This window comes from Otolemur garnettii, unplaced genomic scaffold (assembly GCF_000181295.1).
Source record: "Otolemur garnettii isolate 467f Iridium unplaced genomic scaffold, OtoGar3 scaffold00051, whole genome shotgun sequence".
Taxonomy (NCBI): Eukaryota; Metazoa; Chordata; class Mammalia; order Primates; family Galagidae; genus Otolemur; species Otolemur garnettii.
The window spans coordinates 9058955-9077987 of record NW_003852446.1 but is presented as its reverse complement, the minus strand read 5'-3'; the positions used below and the strand labels follow the sequence as shown (position 1 = coordinate 9077987).

At 38.0% G+C, this 19033-nt stretch overlaps 1 protein-coding gene across 2 annotated transcripts; it reads right to left on the bottom strand.

Moving 5' to 3' along the window:
- Nucleotides 1-628: 628 nt before the first annotated feature.
- PRDX4 (peroxiredoxin 4) lies at nt 629-17848 on the bottom strand. 2 transcript variants are annotated; one of them, XM_023514336.1, is made up of 8 exons: nt 17487-17848; nt 12348-12465; nt 9224-9340; nt 8249-8371; nt 5012-5142; nt 3023-3057; nt 979-1025; nt 639-743 (listed from the first exon to the last, which is right to left on the bottom strand). In XM_023514336.1, the coding sequence occupies exons 1-8, from the start codon at nt 17728-17730 to the stop codon at nt 740-742; spliced, it is 819 nt and encodes a 272-aa protein (XP_023370104.1). In that variant the 5' UTR covers nt 17731-17848; the 3' UTR covers nt 639-739. The 2 variants fall into 2 exon arrangements, with proteins under 2 accessions (XP_003791958.1, XP_023370104.1); XM_003791910.3 differs by lacking the exon at nt 979-1025 and having other exon boundaries at nt 629-743.
- Between the last annotated feature and the right edge of the window lie 1185 nt (nt 17849-19033).

The window sequence follows — 19033 nt, the reverse complement described above, 5'->3', positions numbered from 1 at the left end:
GAGCTAGCTATATATATATTTAGGGATTCAACTTTTGTTACACTAAATATAAACATATAACTTGTTACTCATAAAATGTGGTACACATTGAAAATGTAAATTTAGAAAAGAGGGGATCAAAGGGCTTCATACTATTACAGAGCAGTGAGTTATGGGGTCAGCTATCCGTATCAGATACTGTAGAAGGTGACTGTGCTCACAACCTGTTCTTTACTGCTATTCTCAAAGATACAGAGAAGTCAGCCACAGTACAGTGTAAGAAGCCAGAAAGTAGAATTGGCCTGTCTGGGTATAAAGCCTGATTTTGCCTTTGCTAGCTAGCTGTGTGACGATGGGTAAGTAATTCATGTGAGCTTCAGTTTTCTCATCTGTAAAAATAAATAACTCAGAGTTGATAGGAGGATTACATCAAATAACACACCTAACTTGCAAAACACAATGCTTGGCATGGGGTATGTCCTCCATAAATGTCCTTTTTGCTATTGCTCAGTTAGACTCAATTTGACATTTCTTCCTTCAGAAAGAGAGAATAACTGCTTGTCTTTTGGCTTCAGTCTAACCTGAACACTAAATAATTTTGGCCCGTGACATGGATTTTTACATTCTCCAAGAAATCACTGCTAAAGGATAATGTGGTACTGAACCGTGAACTTTATTGAGAAGTTTCAAGCATCATGACTTGAAGAAGTATTTCAATTCAGTTTATCGAAATACTTCAGTTTTCCAGCTGGATCTGGGATTATCTGTTAAAACAAAACAGCAAATTAATCACTTTAAAAGCCAAAGTACATCATTAGTAGTCTGACATTAGTTGCCTATGTGTTGAGTAAAGAAAATAAAGATTATCTTTGTATATCAAATTATGCATATTTAGGAAAAACTGGATTTTTTCCTACCTACTAACTTCAGCTATTCCAAAAGATAAATAATTTGTTAATAAATTAACATCTGTACTCAAGCACCCCAAAATTTACTTACAGCTCTTCTCTTGGCCACCAGGCTTTCATGGCATCTTCAGGTTTGATCTAATTAAATCAAACACATCGAGAGCATGGCTACAGATGTTAATAGATTTTTAAAATCATTTGCTGATAAAATGATGTCATAATAACCCGAAAAGGGGGCAGTGTATTCACTAAGGTCTAAAATGCAACTTTAGGCTCAGTGCCTATAGCTTAGTGATTAGGGCGCTGGCCACATACACCAGGCCTAGTGGGTTTGAACCCAGCCTGGGCCTGCTAAACAACAATGACAACTACAACAACAATAAAAAAATAGCCAGTACTGTGGTGGGCACCTGAAGTCCCAGCTACTTGGAGGCTAAGGCAAAAGAATTGCTTAAGCCCAAGAGTTTGAGGTTACTGTGAGCTGTGATGCCACAGGACTCTACCGAGGGCAACATAATGAGACTGTCTCAAAAAAAAAAAATGCAACTTCAATCTCAAGCTGGAAAAGTTAAAAAAAAAATAACAAAATCCTCAAATACAAAATCAAGCATTACTGTCAATAACTAATTACTGAATAAAAATACTCTTGTGCTCCCTCCAAGTGCATCACAGCCTTAGAAATCTGTTATATTTTTAAAAAATCTTCCAGGGGCTGGATATGGTGGCTCGCATCTGTAATCACAGTACTTAGAAGGCCAACGTGGGAGGACTGCTTCAGGCCAGGAGTTTAAGACCAGCCTGCACAACATAGGGAGATCTCCATCTCTAGAAAAAATAAAAAAATGAACTGGGCATGGTGGCCTGTGCTTGTGGTTCCAGCTACCTGGGAGGCTGAGGAGGGAGGACTGTTTTGAGCTGAGCCCAGGAGTTTGAGGTTACAGAGAGCTATGATTCGGATACTGCACTCCAGCCTGGGTGACAGAGCAAGACACTATCTCTAAAAAACCAAAACTAAACAAAAGTAGTTGATGGGAAGTTCCTAGGTGGGGGTAAAGTAGTAAGGTAAAACTTCTAAGATGACATTTGAGCTGAAATGTGAGTGAAGAGAAGGGTTCAGTAATGCAGAGGGCAATGCAGAATGAACATGAAGGGCAAAGGCCCTAAGGCAGGAACCAGCTTAGCATGTTTAAGTAACAGAAAGGGGGCACACCTGAGGCTAGAGAGGAAGTGTCTACCTCTGACTGTCTATTTTTTTTTTGTACAAAAGGTCTTTATTGGTGGGGAGGGAGGCTGCAGCACCAAGGAGGAGAGAAGAGAGGAGAGAGAAGAGGGGAGAGAGATGAGGAGAGAGTGGAGAAGAGAAGAGAGAGAGGGAGAGTGGGAAAGAGGCAGAAAAGAGCTGATTGTCTATTGTTAATGATAGTTTTTTTTTTCCTTATTAAGGAAAAAAGTCTTAGGAGTCTATACTTTTTTACCTTAAGATAATGATTTCTTCCTCCAGTGCTCTAGTATTTTTCAATTTCCTAGCTACAGTTTGTTTGAGCGACAGCTCTTATTTTTAGAACATAAACATGTTATTCAAAAAAGCTTCAAGGAAATTTCTAAATTATATTTTGGCCAGAGACTACTACAAGGATTGTCTTTAAATTATATGGCCTCCCTAAATGAAAGAATATCCCTGTTTCAATCTTCTTTCTTCATAAAAATGAGAGAATCATTAACTTCAGTATTAATTAAGCCAGATTTTCTCAAAAGCTTTTTACTACATATAAGAAAGGTTTTGCTTGTGACTGTTTTCTTTGCTCACAATAAAGGAAGAAATTCCATTCATGACTTCTAAGATGTCTGAATTTATGCTACCCGTCTCCATTCTGCCTTTCTTGTTGTTTGGAATTATATTATTTCTCTGAATACTTGTCATTAAGATTCACAACATTAAGCCCCATATTCTGTTTCAGCTACTCTTCCTACAGTCAAAAGAATGTCTGTACTCCATGAGTTCTCCATAGCAATGTTTAGTTCATTTGCAAAATTAAGGCAGTCCTATTACAAGAAGAGATTATCCTAAGCTTGGCTTTTTTTTTTTTTTTTTGGTCTCCAGCCATCCCTTTAACAGAAAAATCAATATGACTTACTGTTTCACTACCAGGTTTCCAGCCAGCAGGGCAGACTAAGAGAAACAAAAATGGGCAAAAGACAGTTAAAACAAAGTTCAGTTCTCTTTAGCAACTCTTGACTTTCTGTTTCCATGTTAGACTAAAATTAATAGAATACATTAATAAGAATATTCCCACACCACTGAGCACTTGATTTCGCTTATCAGCAGGCATCTCATCTGTTTTCATTTTTGCCAATTATGTTTAGTTACATTTACAATATAAGAAATCAAATTGAATGTCCTTCTAATAAAGTTGGAAAGTTTGGGAATCTGGTGAACTGAAAGTCCTGGGTATGGTAAAAATTCCTCTGAATTTATATTAACTTCCAGTAAGTTTGTTTGCTACCTCTCTTGCAGTATTTTGTACTGATAACTGTGGTTCACTGTTTGTCAAGATTTTAGAATACTTCCTGACTCAGTTACTGAGTCACATTTTTTTAAAAGGAATATGTAAAGTTTTAGCAAAAATAGCTGGGCTTTTAGTCTCTCTTGCTCAGACTGGTCTTGAAATAATAGATTGTTTTAGCAAAAATAGCTGGGCTTTTAGTAGAGCCAGGATCTCTCTCTCTTGCTCAGACTGGTCTTAAAATAATAGATTGCCAGTGTAATAATGAGTCACCCCAAGGATTACATAATTACCCTTTATCTTAACCAAAAGGCCAAGATGCAACTGAGGATTACATTATTTTAAAAAGCTAAATAAGCTCAGTGCCTGTAGCTCAGTGGCTAGGGTGCTGGCTACATGCACCAGGGCTGGCGGGTTTGAACCTGGCCTGCAGCCTGCTGAACAACAACAACTGCAACAAAAAAATAGCCAGGCTTTGTGGTGGGTGCCTGTGGTCCCAGGTACTTGAGAGGCTGAGGCAAGAGAATCACTTAAGCCCAAGAATTGGAGGTTGCTGTGAGCTGTGATGCCACAGCACTCAACCAAGGGTGACATAGAGTCTGTCTCAAAAAAAAAAAATTAAAAAAACTAAATGAAATAATGTAAACAAGTAAAACCTACATTACTAAATATTGCCAGATAGGCACGTTAAGTTTACAGAAATACAAATTGAAAAATTGCAGTAGCAGACACTTTTCTCTTTGCACTTACACAAAAGAACTATGCAAATAATGAATACTTTGTGCATCTTATTAAGCAGAAGATATTAGTGATTTTTTTAAAAAGCACTTTATGTATTTTCTTAAAAGTACTTTATGATTTAGTCTGCTAAAAAGATCTGCTAACAATTTGTAAATAATCAAAAAAATTTGGAACCTTTTAATAATTTAAAAGGTAATTTAGGCTGGATGTGGTGGCTCATGCCTATAATCCTAGCACTCTGGGAGGCCGAGGTGGGTGGATTGCTTGAGTTCACAAGTTCAAGAGCAGCCTGAGCAAAAGCCCATCTCTACTTAAAAAAAAAAAAAAGAAAAACAAAAACAGAAAAAATAGAAAAACTGAGGCAAGAGGATCCCTTGAGCTTGAGTTGGATGTTGGAGGTTGCTGGGAGCTATGATGTCATGGCACTCTACCCAGGGTGATAGCCTGAGACTCTGTCTCAAAAAAATAAAAAAACCCCAAAAAAGGTAATTTAAAAAATACAAATTACTATTTATCTATCGATTGAGACAGAGTTTCTGCTGCCCTGGGTAGAGTGCCATGGCATCATAGTTCACAGCAACCTCAAACTTTTGGGCTCAAGTGATCCTCCTACCTCAGCCTCCTGAGTAGCTGGGACTACAGGCATGTGCTACCATGCCCGGGTAGTTTTTTGTATTTCAGTAGAGACAGGATCTCTCTCTTGCTCAGGCTGGTCTTGAACTCTTGAGCTCAAGCAATCCACCTGCCTTGGCATAACAGAGTGCTAGGATTATAGGTGTGAGCCACCACACCTGGCCCATACAAATTACTTTAGGAATAGAAACCAACTAATTATGCTGTTCTCTCTCAAACTAAAAAATTAAAAGGTTAGAAGGGTACCTTCTCCATGTTTGTCGGTGTATTGAAATGCCTGAACCAAACGCAGTGTCTCATCCACTGATCTACCCACAGGAAGGTCATTCAGAGTAATCTGTCTCAGGATTCCTTTGTCATCAATAATGAAGAGACCTCTGCAAAACACAAGAATGGTAGAAGTAAGGACATTTCTTCTCATTTAAGACAAGAATCAGTGTGAATTATTGTACCATCCACATAGAAGGATGCTATACAGAACTAACAACGTACTAGCTATCTACTCTACTGGTATACACACACATACATACATGCCTTCCCCCATCTGGTATATAATTTGGAATTGTTGAAAGGTTTAAACAATGGCACCTAAAGACGAGGCCACAGAAATGTTCAGGCCGGGTTTATTCAAAGGGGAGGGTCACCCACCTGGGTGGTACAAAGGTGACATCTGCCTGCCACTGTTAAATTATATAGCTTTAAAAATTTGTTTTTGGCTAAGAAAGGCACTGCCATATTTACAGTTGCTTAAGATAAGCTGACTTAAAAACTGTGCATGAGCTACTCTGGAAACAAAAAAATAATTAAAAGGAAACTATTAGCTCAAATAAAATAAAATAGCTGATATCAGATAGTTTTACTTGGTTAGTGTTAAAATAATTCCAAATTTTAAAATTGCCTCAGTTTTCTTAACAGTATATTTAGTCTTTGGGGATTAATTTAGGAATGACTTTATTTATTTGGAATAAAGAATCATTTTACATTGATTAAAGGTAGAAACCACAATGGAAATACAATATTCAATAACTTCTATAAGCCAAATGACATACCTTTAAAATACACATGTGGCTCTCTGACTCCTTTGCTCTCTCTCCCCCACCCATTTTCCCCTTTCACACTCCCTGCTCTCCCTTTCTCATCTCTTCCCCTGCTCTCTTCCCTCTAAAATATAAAAATAAACTTATACTTTTATATCTTAAAAAACCCAAAATATATGTGTGATTGTCAGATATAAAATGAAACTGACAAAACCATTAGTGGGGATATTTAGACATACTTTCATACTTTATGAAAGCAGAAAACATTAAAGACTTGGCAAATACAAAGGAGAAACTATTGGTAGTGATATATGATACCATATGAATGAACCTTGAGAACATTACATTGAATAAAAGGGGCTAGTCATAAAAGAGCATGTATTTTAAGATTCCATTTATATAAAATGTCCAGAATAGGCAAGTACAGAGATAAAAAGTAGATGAGTAGTTGTTTAGGACCGGGGAGGGTTGGTTAGGGAAAATAGAGAATGACTGCTAATGGGTATGGAGTTTCTTTATTGAGTAATGAAAATGTTCTAAAATCATGGTGATGGTTGTGTATCTCTCTGAATATATTAAAAATCATTAAATTATATTATTATTTTTCTTTTTTGAGACAGAGTTTCACTTTGTCACCCTGGGTAGAGTGCTGTGGTGTCACAGCTCACAGCAACCTCCAACCCCTGGGCCTAGGTGATTTTCTTGCCTCAGCCTCCAGAGTAGCTGGGACTACAGGTGCCCACCACAATGCCTGGCTATTTTTTGTTGCAGTTTGGCCAGAGCCGGGTTTAAACCCACCACCCTCGGTATATGGGGCCGGCGCCCTACCCACTGAGCGACAGGCACTGCCCTAAATTGTATTGTTTAAGTCAGGGGTGTCCAATCTTTTTTTCCTCTGCTGCATATTGGAAGAATAAGAGTTGTCTTGAACCACAAATTAAAGACTCAAACAGTAACAAAAGTTGATTAGCAGAAACAAAACAGGTCTGGGCATACTTTATTTTTCCTGATATTCAATACCACAGGTAAAAAAAAGTTCTTACAAAATCAGCACGAAGCCTGCAGGCCAAAAGTTGGACACCCCTACTTTAAGTGGGTGAACTGTGGTATGTGGATTAGATTTCAATAAAGCTGTTGTTCAAAAAATACAGGATTGGCTCAGCATCTATAGCTCAACCGGCTAAGGCGCCAGCCATGTACACCTAAGGTGGCGGGTTCGAATCCCCAGCCCGGACCCACCAAACAACAATGACGGCTGCAACCAAAAAATAGCCAGGCGTTGTGGCGGGCGCCTGTGGTCCCAGCTACTTGGGAGGCTGAGGCAGGAGACTCGCTTGAGCCCAGGAGTTGGAGGTTGCTGTGAGCTGTAATGCCACGGCACTCTACCCAGGAGGACAGCTTGAGGCTCTGTCTCAAAAAAAAAAAAAAAAAGAAAAAAAAACAAAAAATACAGGATTATAAAATACTGATATTTTCATGTAAAATAATTAAGAAAAACTATTGGCATTGTAAAGCAAATTACACTTGGTCTTGGCCAAAAGGCCAAAAAGTGATGCAAAGCAAATGAACAATATATAATCATCACAAAATTATAACTGTTTTAGGCTAAAATTGCCCCCTTTTCAAATAATTCTAACATTTGTTGACTTGAGTAACTTAGCAAGAACTCCTGGGTAAAATATTTCCTGATTTTTTTCCATTTCAAAGATATAAGTTTGCTAAATACTGTAGTATGATATTTGTATTTAGGAAAAAAAAAACATTACTAGGCTCTGCGCCCGTAGCACAGTGGTTACAGTGCTGTCCACGTGCACCGAGGCTGGTGGGTTTAAACCCAGCCCAGGCCAGCTAAGCAACAATGACAACTGCAACAAAAAAAAATAGCTGGGCGTTGTGGCAGGTGCCTGTAGTCCCACCTACTTAGGAGGCTGAGGCAAGAGAATCGCTAAAGCCCAAGAGTTTGAGGTTGCTGTGACACTATGGCACTCTACCGAGGGCTACATAGTGAGACTCTGTTTCAAAAAAAAAAAATACTAGAGTCAGTTTGGAAAAATGAAAAAGAAATGGGCAAGGAGTTGGGGGACCTAGATTCAAACCTGGGCTCTGCAATTAACTAATTATATAAATTTGGCTAAGGTCATGGAACTCTAGAATCTATCTTTAATCTATAAAATGACAGGGTTAATGAAAGACCTCTAAATAATCTTTCAGTTCTAACAGTCAATGACACTAACATAATTTAAATAGGGCTATTATAAACTAACATAGTTTAAGTTTAGTAGTTCATTATTAATATTATAAGTAGTATCTAAGACATTTTTGCAAATAGAATAAAATAATACTTCTTGGTCAAAACTTGTATCTTCTAACTCATAAATAACGTTCATTTCAAGGAAGATTATACATATACTTGGATTTGTCATAATGTAAAACCACTGAAAGCTACCGAAGAGTGTGGCCTGAGTCCTCCAGATATACGCCATAGTCCTTTGCGATCTGATGGGTCAAGTCTGAAAGAAGTGGAATCTTCATTGGCCCAAGTCCTCCTTGTCTTCGAGGAGTATTAATCCTGTAACAATACAACACTTAACTCTCAGCTAAGTAAACAACATATATTAAAACATCACTCTTTCTCTGTATATGCATGTGCACATACACAAACATAATTCATACATTCTCTAACAAAAGCTATTTTCTTGCTTCCCCTACTTAATATATTCATGTCCTTTAAACACTAAATATGAATATAGACAACATATTTTTAATATTTGTATATTAAGTTGTTTATAATGTTTAAGATAATTTGGCATATAATTGTATATTTGAGGTCTGTCTGAAAATAGAGATACTTAAGGAAATCAGATTATATATAATTATATTTTAAAATACTTAAGGAATTAATTTCTTAAGGGAATGTAATTAAATTGCAGCTCTCCAACCAATTAAAATTTGTTATCTATACATACATATGACTGGAAATAGAGAAAAAACTTATGAAATTTATAACTTTTAAATTAATCTTTATAAATTACTGCTCCTTGAAAATTACAAAATATGAGTTTGACTTACCATACTAGACAACCATGTAACCCAGAAATGGTATATTTTAAAGATTTTTTTTTTCCTCCAGATTAAGGTTACCCAATTAATCATAATAAAGTTATCATATAATTCAGTGGCTTTTGCTGTAGAAATCATATCTATTGCATTTAACTCTCCCCCTTAATTTTGAAATGTCCTATAAAATCTTTTAAGTATTTTTACCACAGCATGATTGAATTAGCATATCTTTTTCTTACTCAGATAAATCTAGAATTGTCTGATAAATGAGTATATACCTGTCATGTTAAGAGTTATCTGCCCATGACTTAAGAGTAAATCCATTCCTTTTTCCTACAAATGTTAAGTATAAGATACTGACCAGGCCAAATGGGTAAACTGTGAGTCAACAGAGCATGCTACCACTTCAGTGTTTATAGATCTGAATTCTTCAATTCTGTCACCAAAAGCGATGATTTCAGTTGGACACACAAATGTGCTGAAAGTTAAAAAAATTCATTATTCTCAAGCATATACCTGAACTTTAAAGTGACTTCCTTTTTACAAACACCTTTAGTAAATAAAAATGCACATTAAGAACAGTTTTATTATACGAAACTACTCAAGATGGAGTAGTCTAAAAGACTGCCATTTGATCAAATATTTAATAAACATTTGTTACAGAGTTCCCAATTATATCCCAATAATCTTTCTTCTTATAACTCAACAGATAAGTGGTTGACCAATATTTCCTTTTCCCATATGGCAGTACCCCCCTACTTTTTTTTTTAGCTTTTACTTAATTATATTTTATATTTATTTAATGCTTTACAGATTTTATACCATTTCACTAATTTTTTTTACATTCCTAGAGTAACCCTATGAGCTAGATGCATCTATCTGTATTTTGGAGATGAGACAGTACTCTTCAGTCTCCCCCTCCTCAAAGGCCTGCTTTTTAAAAAGTCCTTTTCTAGCTTGTCTCCCAGTCCTGGGCAGCTAGAGATTTTACATCTTAACATCCTCATGTTGTTAGAAGGGCATGTTTAGAGAGTATTACCTAGGGCAGTATTTTCAAACTTTGGTAGGGACACCTTAAACCTATTTAGTAAGTTCCAACTATCATTTAAAAAAAAAGAATAGAAAATATGAGAATATATCATACATAGTTAAGGATAAGGTTATGAAACATATGTAATATACAAATGCATATATGTGTATATGTTTGTGTTCAACAGTGATATTCAAAATATTTAACAACTTAAAAGCTGGCTGTAGCTCTAGAGGTTTCTGAAAGGGTCCAGGTAGGAGGGGTAACTTGGGAAAGAAGGTGGGGATGTGCTTATTTACTACCTGGTACAGAAGTTTGGGGGTTTTTTTTGTAGGTTTTTTTGGCTGGGGCTGGCATATGGGGCCAGTGCCCTACTCCTTTGAGCCACAGGTGCCACCCTAGAAGTTTTTCAGTAAGAAGCATGGCCATGCTGGCGCATACAGACTGAATTGTACTCTATATATGTGTGCATGTGTATTAGGTGGCAATGAAAAATGTGCTTCCTACTGTGATCCATGGTCAAAAAAGTTTGAAAAACATAGACTTAACAGACAAGTTCTTGTAAGAGCCCAATACAGGATTTTAAAATGTTTCAGTTGTTTGAGAACACCACTGCTATGTGCAAGTAGACACTTCTATCAGTACTACATGAAAACAAAAGGAAGGAGTTCCTTGTCCCAGAGACCACTGCTAATCTCACGCTCCATATGTTTTATTCATTACGGAGTTTTAAATAATACTAGAGAATAACAGAGCATATCTTTCGGCTATGTTAGACCAATTTCAAAATTCAGGGTTAGTGTTTATTATATACATTTAACACACGTTAGCTTTCTGGTTTAGTAACAACATGAATTTGGAAAGCTTATCATTTTTATGTATACTAAGATTTCTACTTCTGGTTTCTATCAGAAATTAAGTTATACTTCTTAATCAAGCCATAGTACAAGTTGATTAGAAAGAAGTAAGTTATTACTAATTTAAAAGACTACGTAATTATGTAGATTCGTAACTTGTTTTAGTCTCAAGGTACCAATTTTTGAGAATTCTTTCCTATTTGGCTTAGAGCAGAGACTGGCAAACTGGTTGCTAGGCCAAATCCAGCCTATTTTTTTTTTTTTTGTAGTTAAAGTTTCCATAGAACAGAGCAATATACATTTGATTTATGGTTGTCTAAAGCTGCTTTTGTGTTACAATTATAAAGGTGAGTAGCTGCATAGAGACGGTCACAAGACTGAAATATTTACTCTCTGGCTCTTTACAGAAAAAGTTTACCAAGCCCTGGCCTAGATCCAACTTGTAGAAATGAGCTTAAGTATATCCTCCCTGCAAGTTTCAATTTTATCTCCATAGTTCTAGATTAGTCCTAATGGAAAAAGGCACAGTGGCAAAGATACAATTATCTTCTACTTAGTTTTTGGAACAAAAAATTAACTTTAAATAGAAAAAGGATAAAAGTTGAGATAACTCCCTTTTTGGTCTCTATTCACTTCCATGGGATTTGAAAAACACTGAAAGGGAGGCAGCTGTGGCTCAGTGAGTAGGGCGCCAGCCCCATATACTGAGGGTGGTGAGTTCAAACCCCGCCCCAGCCAAATGGCAACAAAAAATAGCCGGGTGTTGTGGCAGGCGCCTGTAGTCCCAGCTACTTGGGAGGCTGAGGCAAGAGAATTGCTTAAGCCCAGGAGCTGGAGGTTGCTGTGAGCTGTGATGTCACAGTACTCTACTGAGGGTGACAAAATTGAGACTGTCTCAAAAAAAAAAAAACACTGAAAATAAGTGTTCTGCAAAATAAAATTACTGATGTAGTAAAGCAGTAAGAATATTTACTTTCTGACCATCTACAGAAATATTCACTGTTGCAGAGTTAAAATAAGAAAAAAACCCCACAACAACATATTAATAGGCATTATTCCTTAAGCAGTATATAATATTTTCAGGAAAATGTTCCAAGTCCAAGGAAAGCAATAGATGCAGGAAACAGAATAAAAATAGCAAAATCAAGGTGGCGCCTGTGGCTCAAAGGAGTAGGGCGCCGGCCCCATATACTGGAGGTGGCAGGTTCAAACCTAGCCCTGGCCAAAAACTGCAAAAAAAAAAAAAAAGCAAAATCATAGTTAAATGGTATCACCAGAGTGAAGGGATTATTAATTTTCTAGTTAAAAGATAACTAAACAGAATTATGGCTTTCTAAAATATCATCAGTCCATTTGCTTGCCTTAGTAGGTATAGCTTAATGAACATATTGTAGCTTGCTTCTAATTATTGCACTATGATAGATAAGTCATGTAGATGTAAGTATAATGTACTGAGGTCAATGTGTTATGACTGAACTATATGGTAGATGTTGCCTTTTTAAGAACTAAGGGTGGAATAAAATAATTTCTAATTATTTGATGTTCTTGAATGATTGAGAAAGATTGGGTTTTATTAGCTATTTATGTGTATTACTTACAAATCAAGTGGGTAGAAGAAAAAAACCAAGTATTTCCCACGATAATCAGTTAACTTGAGCTCCTTAAATTCTCCGTTTATCACAGCTGTTCCTTCCCAATAAGGTGCTGGCTTGGAAACTAAGAAAGAAAAAGACATGATCTGTAACAATGAGATGGTTGGTGGAATGGCAGAAGGACATCTTTAGAAAAATCACTAAAAATTAGGACTTCTCAACATTTAGACCTTTTTGGCAGTTTGGTGAAGTTTACAAACTTCTTAGAATAGTGTTATTGAATGCATAAAGTAAAATACACAGAATTACAAAGGAAACATTTAAATTAAATTATCAAAGTATTAAAAACAGATTGGTGATAGGGCGGCACCTGTGGCTCAAAGGAGTAGGGCGCTGACCCCTTACATTGGAGGTGGCGGGTTCAAACCCCGTCCTGGCCAAAAACTGCAAAAAAAAAAAAATTTGGTGATAATACATATGCTTTTTTTTTTTTTAAACACTTTAAAACCGCAAGATCTAACAACTACCTAACATAGCAATGAGTGTAAAATGATGTCTCTGATACGTGCAATAACCATAATGTAGTATGAAAATATCTGGGATTCTACTGGTGACAGCTATAAGCAAGTATTCCTTAAGCCAGTGTAGTTTGTTGCTGATGTTTATAATAGAAGAAAATGCTTAATTTCTATTAGGTGTTAAGTGAAAATACTTTTTTTTTGAGACAGAGTTTCACTTGTCCCCCTCGGTAGAGTGCTGTCACATCATAGCTCACAGCAACCTCAAACTCTTGGGCTCAAGGGATTCTCTTGCCTCAGCCTCCCAAGCAGCTGGGACTATAGGCGCCCACCACAACACCTGGCTATTTTTAGAGATGGGGGTCTCACTCTGGCTCAGGCTGGTGTCGAACCTGTAAGCTCAGGTAATCCACCTAGAGTGCTAGTATTACAGGCATGAGCCACCATACCCGGCCCTAAAATACTTTTATTTTGAGACAGGATCTCACTCTGTTGCCCAGGGTACTGTGAGTGTCATAGCTCACTGCAACCTTCTACTCCTAGGCTCAAGGAATCCTCTTCCCTTAGCCTTTCAAGTAGCTGGGACTGCAGGAGACCACCACCACGCTTGGCTAATTTTTCTATATTTTTCTTTTTGGTAGAGATTGGGAGGGAGGGGATGTCTTGCTATGTTGCTTAGGCTAATTTTTTGCAGTTTTTGGCCGGGGCTGGGTTTGAACCTGCCACCTCTGGCATATGGACCCTACTGCTCTGAGCTACAGGTGCCACCCAGGCTAATTTTTCTATATTTTTCTTTTTGGTAGAGATTGGGAGGGAGGGGATGTCTTGCTATGTTGCTTAGACTGGTCTCAAGCAATCTTCCTACCTCTGTTTCCTAAAGTGTAAGGATTATAGGCATGAGCCACTGCACCTAGTTGACTTTTTTTTTTCCTATTCATACTCATGGGCCGCTTACATTCTACCCCTGCACTAAATTCTTACTGCATACTTCACTAAAGCCCCTACAAGCTATCAAATTCCTACGTTTCAAATACTAGATTTTCTTTTCTCTAATGGCAGTCTTCCTGATGTACTAATTTGTCTAGTTTCTTATATACACATGGGGGACGTGCTGTAGATGAGGCTATACTCAAGAAGGTGGAAATCTGCAAATACTTCTGGCCAGAAGTGTAAAATCCCAGAGCATGGGATAATTTTTCCTAGAGAGCACTGAAAGAAGAGACTCACTTGAACAGGTTACAAGTTACCTGATGAAAACTGAACAGTTCATGCTGCTTTCTTATAAGGGTATACTGTAATTCTAGCCAATACACTTTGATAATACTGTACCTTCATACACTGTTAACACATTCAGACAGCACTTATACTTTCAGAACCATTATATACACTGAGGTTGTACTTGCTTTCAAGCTTAACTAAGGTTTCTAGAAAGTAAGGCTTGTACTTTTGTATGACAGCCGGCCAGCATTTACAGTCACTCTGAAAATAGAGAAAAATTGAATATACAAATTTCTCTGTGAAGTTAATACATAACATGTGATTACTTATCTTGAGGCAGCACCCTACCTCTTACAATAATCCTGATCTGATTAGGCAAAGGCCAGGAGGAAGAAACAGATAGCAGGCCAGTATTGCTATATATACACTACTTAAGATGCTACTCAAATGAGAGGTTATAATCATTGTAATGATGTTATAAATGATACTCCTTAATGATTTTAGCATATTGGGAAAACAACATCTAACAATTGATTTTGGCAAGCTTGGGTTCTTAACTTAAGGACTACAGTTACTTTGCTAAGATCTGTAAGTTGAATTCCCAAAGCAACTCCTTATATCTATCAAAAAACAAAAATTTTCCTGAATATAAATTATGTAATTAACATAAAGATTCTGGTAAATGCAGATAAGTATAAAAAAGAATATTTAAATCCCCTCTCTTTATAACCTCATCAATTTAATTGTTTTTATGTCTATTATATTAAATGTAACATATACTCAATATATATTTAAAATATTGAATATATCATATTAGATGTTATATAGTATATTAACTATATTACACATTAAATATAATATACTAAATATTAAATATATAACATGTTATATGTATTTAATTATGTTATATATTTAATGTTATATTATATATTACATATTTTGTATATCATATTAAAATATAATATATATTTTTTTAGGTATCCATTTTTCTGGGAACTACTGTTAACATTTGATGTGTCTCTTACTAGTTTTTTTTAAAACACAAATTCGGATCAAGTTGAACTTTTTTCCTCCTTAAAGGAAACAGTAAAATCAATCATGAACAGTTTTTCACACACCTAAAAATTATTTGAAAATATAGCCTCAATGGCTCCATTATATTACATTTTATGAATAAAAGTTCTTGTATCATTAATTCTAGATATGCCTACATGTGACACAGAAATGTAGCAAATAACAAAAATTTGAAAAGTTCTGCTGGTAAAGGAAAAGCTATTATAATAATTACAATATTATTATAATACTATTATTATAATAGTTATATTATTGATACTATTATACTATTAATAATAGTCTTATACTATTATTATAAAATAAATTTCAACCTCCTTGAGTGTAGCCTCATCTATAGCAGGTCCTCCATGTGTGTATGAGACAAATTAGTACATCAGGAAGACTGCCATTAGAGAAAGGAAATCTAGTATTTGAAGTGTAGGAATTTGATAGTTTGTAGGGTCTATAGTGACGTATCCAGTAACAACTTAGTTAATAATAGTATTAATACTATAATAATATTATTATAATATTATAAATACTATTATTTTTTATTACTAATTACTATTTCTATTACATAATATTATGTGACGCAGAAGTGTAGCAAATAATGAAAATTTGAAAAGTTCTGCTGGCAAAGGAAAAGCTATTATTATTAATGTTATAATATTGCTATTATTATAATATTCTGCTGGTAAAGGAAAAGCTATTATTATTATGTTATTTTTAGTAGTATTATAATATAAATACTATTATTTTTCCGCTTCCATAAGCAGCTTTGTAATGTATGTGTTTCCTGTGGGAAATATATGTAATGTCAGTAAACACTTAACTGGCTGTCTGGCATATTTTGAAATGTCTTCCCAGCCAAGTAAAACTAACTGGACTTGTAAATACTAATTTTAAAAGTGCAAGACTAGTTTTCTGAAAAAAGAAAAAATCCCAAAGGGGCTAACTTTCAGTAGGAAAGAACAGTAAATGTTTTAGGAGGCAAAACAGTTTTTCTCCTTTATAATTCCCACCCCATCCTAAGTCGTAACAGCATTCCCTTTAACTAGGGGAATTAGTAATTGTGAAGCATTACTTTTAAAAAATGAAATACTGGCAAGGAACATGCTGTAACTGAGCCACAAAAGCTAAATACACACCTACAGAATGTCGAATGGTCTGTAGAAAAACAATTTACTGTAAAGCAAGGAAGGCACAGCCTTTATACAGCCACTCGTCACTTCTTTTTGGGTAACTTTAACATTCAGATGCAGCAGACCACAACTTTCTCAGTACCTACTTAGTTTGATGTGTCATTCCTAAAAGTGGCTATTAGCTTTGGACACTGGACAGAAATGCAAATGATCAAAAACCAAATTGGCAGGACATAACTTTGCCATGAGGTTTATCATCAACCCAAATGCATCACTTCCAACCTCCTTTCTTCCCCGTTTCCCTCCAAAGTACACTACAGTGTTACAGGTTCTTCACTTCTGACAAACAGAGAGAATACCCTAACCATACAGGTTTTGGGAAAAGTGACTTTACATAAAAATCATCTTTATAAGATGCAAACAAAAAAGAGGGAGGGAAGAAAAACGAAACGTTTGACCTCCAGCATTTTGTTTAGCGTATTTTCTGTTTAATCAAACTGAATCATTATTCAACCTATCAATGTATTCTTTTTTTTTTTTTTTTTTTTTTTTTTGATATGGAGCCTCAAGCTATCCCCCTGGGTAGAGTGCTATGGCATCACAGCTCACAGCAACCTCCAACTCCTGGGCTCAAGCGAGTCTCCTGCCTCAGCCTCCCAAGTAGCTGGGACTACAGGCACCCCCCACAACGCCCGGCCATTTTTTTGGTTGCAGCCATCATTGTTGTTTGGCGGGCCCGGGCTGGGGATTCGAACCCGCTACCTTAGGTGTATGTGGCTGGCGCCTTAGCCACTTGAGCCACAGGCACCAAGCCTATCAATGTATTCTTACTTGAAAAAGAACTCGAAAAGAGACTGGACACGCTGCAGGCACTTTGTGATGTTTCAGGAAGTGTTTCAGTTTGCACAACATCCTCGATGCCTGCAAGCCCAAGACTAGGGTCACTCTCTTCCCTTCATCTGTGGCTTTTGGGGTAACCACTACCTCTTCCAATATCTGATTAGTGGAAACCATCCCTTTCATCACAACTAGAATCCCCTTCGATTCCCCCCCACCCCTTGGAGAGAACTAGGCTAGACGAGGTCCCAGAGGCAGCCCAAGGGGAGCAGCCCAAGGGGAGACGCCCAAGCCCAGGCCTCTGGGTGTACCCAGTGTACACGTGTTTCTGGGCTCTCTCCACCCCTCGCCCCCACCCTTGGCGGGGCACCACCTACTCTTGGCTTTGCTTAGGTGCAGTGAATGGTCTGCGACAGATAACCGGGATGCTTCCCCCGGGTACACGTGTCCACCCGCGTAGAAGTGGCATTCCTCTTCGCGGGTCCGGGGCCTCTCCTCGGCCTCCAAGCCCCGCAGAGCCCCAGCCTGTAGCAGGAGCAGCAGCAGCGGCAGCAGCAAGAGCTTTCGACTCCGACCAGGGGTCAGAATCGTCGCAGCTTGTAGCAGCAGCGGTGCCTCCATGACCACGCGAGCGCAGACGCACGTCCCCAGGCGCTAGCACGGCTTCTCCCGCCGCCTGGCAGCTACAACCGCGTGCACGACGTCAGCGCGAGCCTGGGCGCGGCCTCGCGAGACCTGCCCCGCCCCCACCTCCGCTCCCCGCCCGTACACGCCACGTGAGCCAGCCCCGCCTCCTCGCGCCCAGCCGGCTTTTGCGCCTGCGCCCCGGGTGGGTGGGCGAAGCCAAGCCCAACTCTGCGAAGCCTGGGCTCTGCGAAGGCGGCGTCTGGCTCGCTAGCTTCTGGCCTTTGCACTGTTTTAGACATACTTCCATACCCATCTCTTCCACAGAGCCACACCACTGCAAACTGTCTCCTCCAAACTTACCTATATGCCTGTGAATGGCTTGCATTTTACACTTCTAATCTAAAAGTCACTTAAAATATAAAATTATTTTTAATTACCACATCATAATTGTATACGTTTATGAGGTGCAATGTGATGTTTTGAGCTATATGTGTATATATATCCAATGTAGAATGATTAAATCACGCTCATTAACATATCCATCGCCTTACCTGTCACCTTTGTGGTGAGACATTTCAAATTTACTCTACTAGTTATTTCGAAATATGTAATACATTATTGACTAAATTAACCCTGATGTTAACCATTGGCCGGGAGATGGAAGGAGAGGGAGTGAATGGGGAGTTGTTCGTCAAAGGGTACAAAGTTTCAGATAGGAGGAACAAGTTTTGAGATCTAACAGCCATTTACTTTTTTGGGAGGGGGTGGGGAGAATGATTTATATGAACAGTGTCATGGCTCTTTGAGTTACCGCCCTTTTAAGTCCTGGGAAAACTTCTCCAGCAGGCAAGGGCAAATAGGCAATGATTTATAATCTTGCCTCAAAGACGTCTTTTTTTAAGTGAAGACTTTAAAAGTTCCCAGAAAACCTTAATCCCAGCACAGGGTTGTTCCGTGTTCTGATCATCGTCCCATCAGCCATCCCCTAGCATCTCCCTCTCGCTCCCTGCACATGGGCTATCCCTAATCAGCCACCGTCGGCACTGACCCCACCCCTCGGCCAACTGGCGTTTGCGCCTGCGCACTTGCACTGGGGTTGGGGGGAGCGGCCTAGGCCGCCATATCTCCGCCATGTCTACGAAGAATTTGTGGCGTCGTCTGTGAGTGAGTTCCAGCTCATCTGCTCTCCTACCCTCCCGCGGTTGTGGACTCTGTTTATCTGTCCGTGCCCATCTTTTCCATAAATCTTCACTTGTGACTGGCCTCCCACCATTACCTTCTCCCTGGACTTAATGGC

Excerpts from the sequence above, each read along its gene's own strand:
- PRDX4 (XM_003791910.3), bottom strand. The coding sequence starts at position 17,730 with ATGGAGGCACCGCTGCTGCTACAAGCTGCGACGATTCTGACCCCTGGT. Across the intron at positions 8,372-9,223 it reads CAGTTTACCCATTTGGCCTG|GATTAATACTCCTCGAAGAC; the intron begins GTCAGTATCTTA and ends GTATTGTTACAG. Across the intron at positions 744-3,022 it reads GGAAACCTGGTAGTGAAACA|ATAATCCCAGATCCAGCTGG; the intron begins GTAAGTCATATT and ends TTGTTTTAACAG.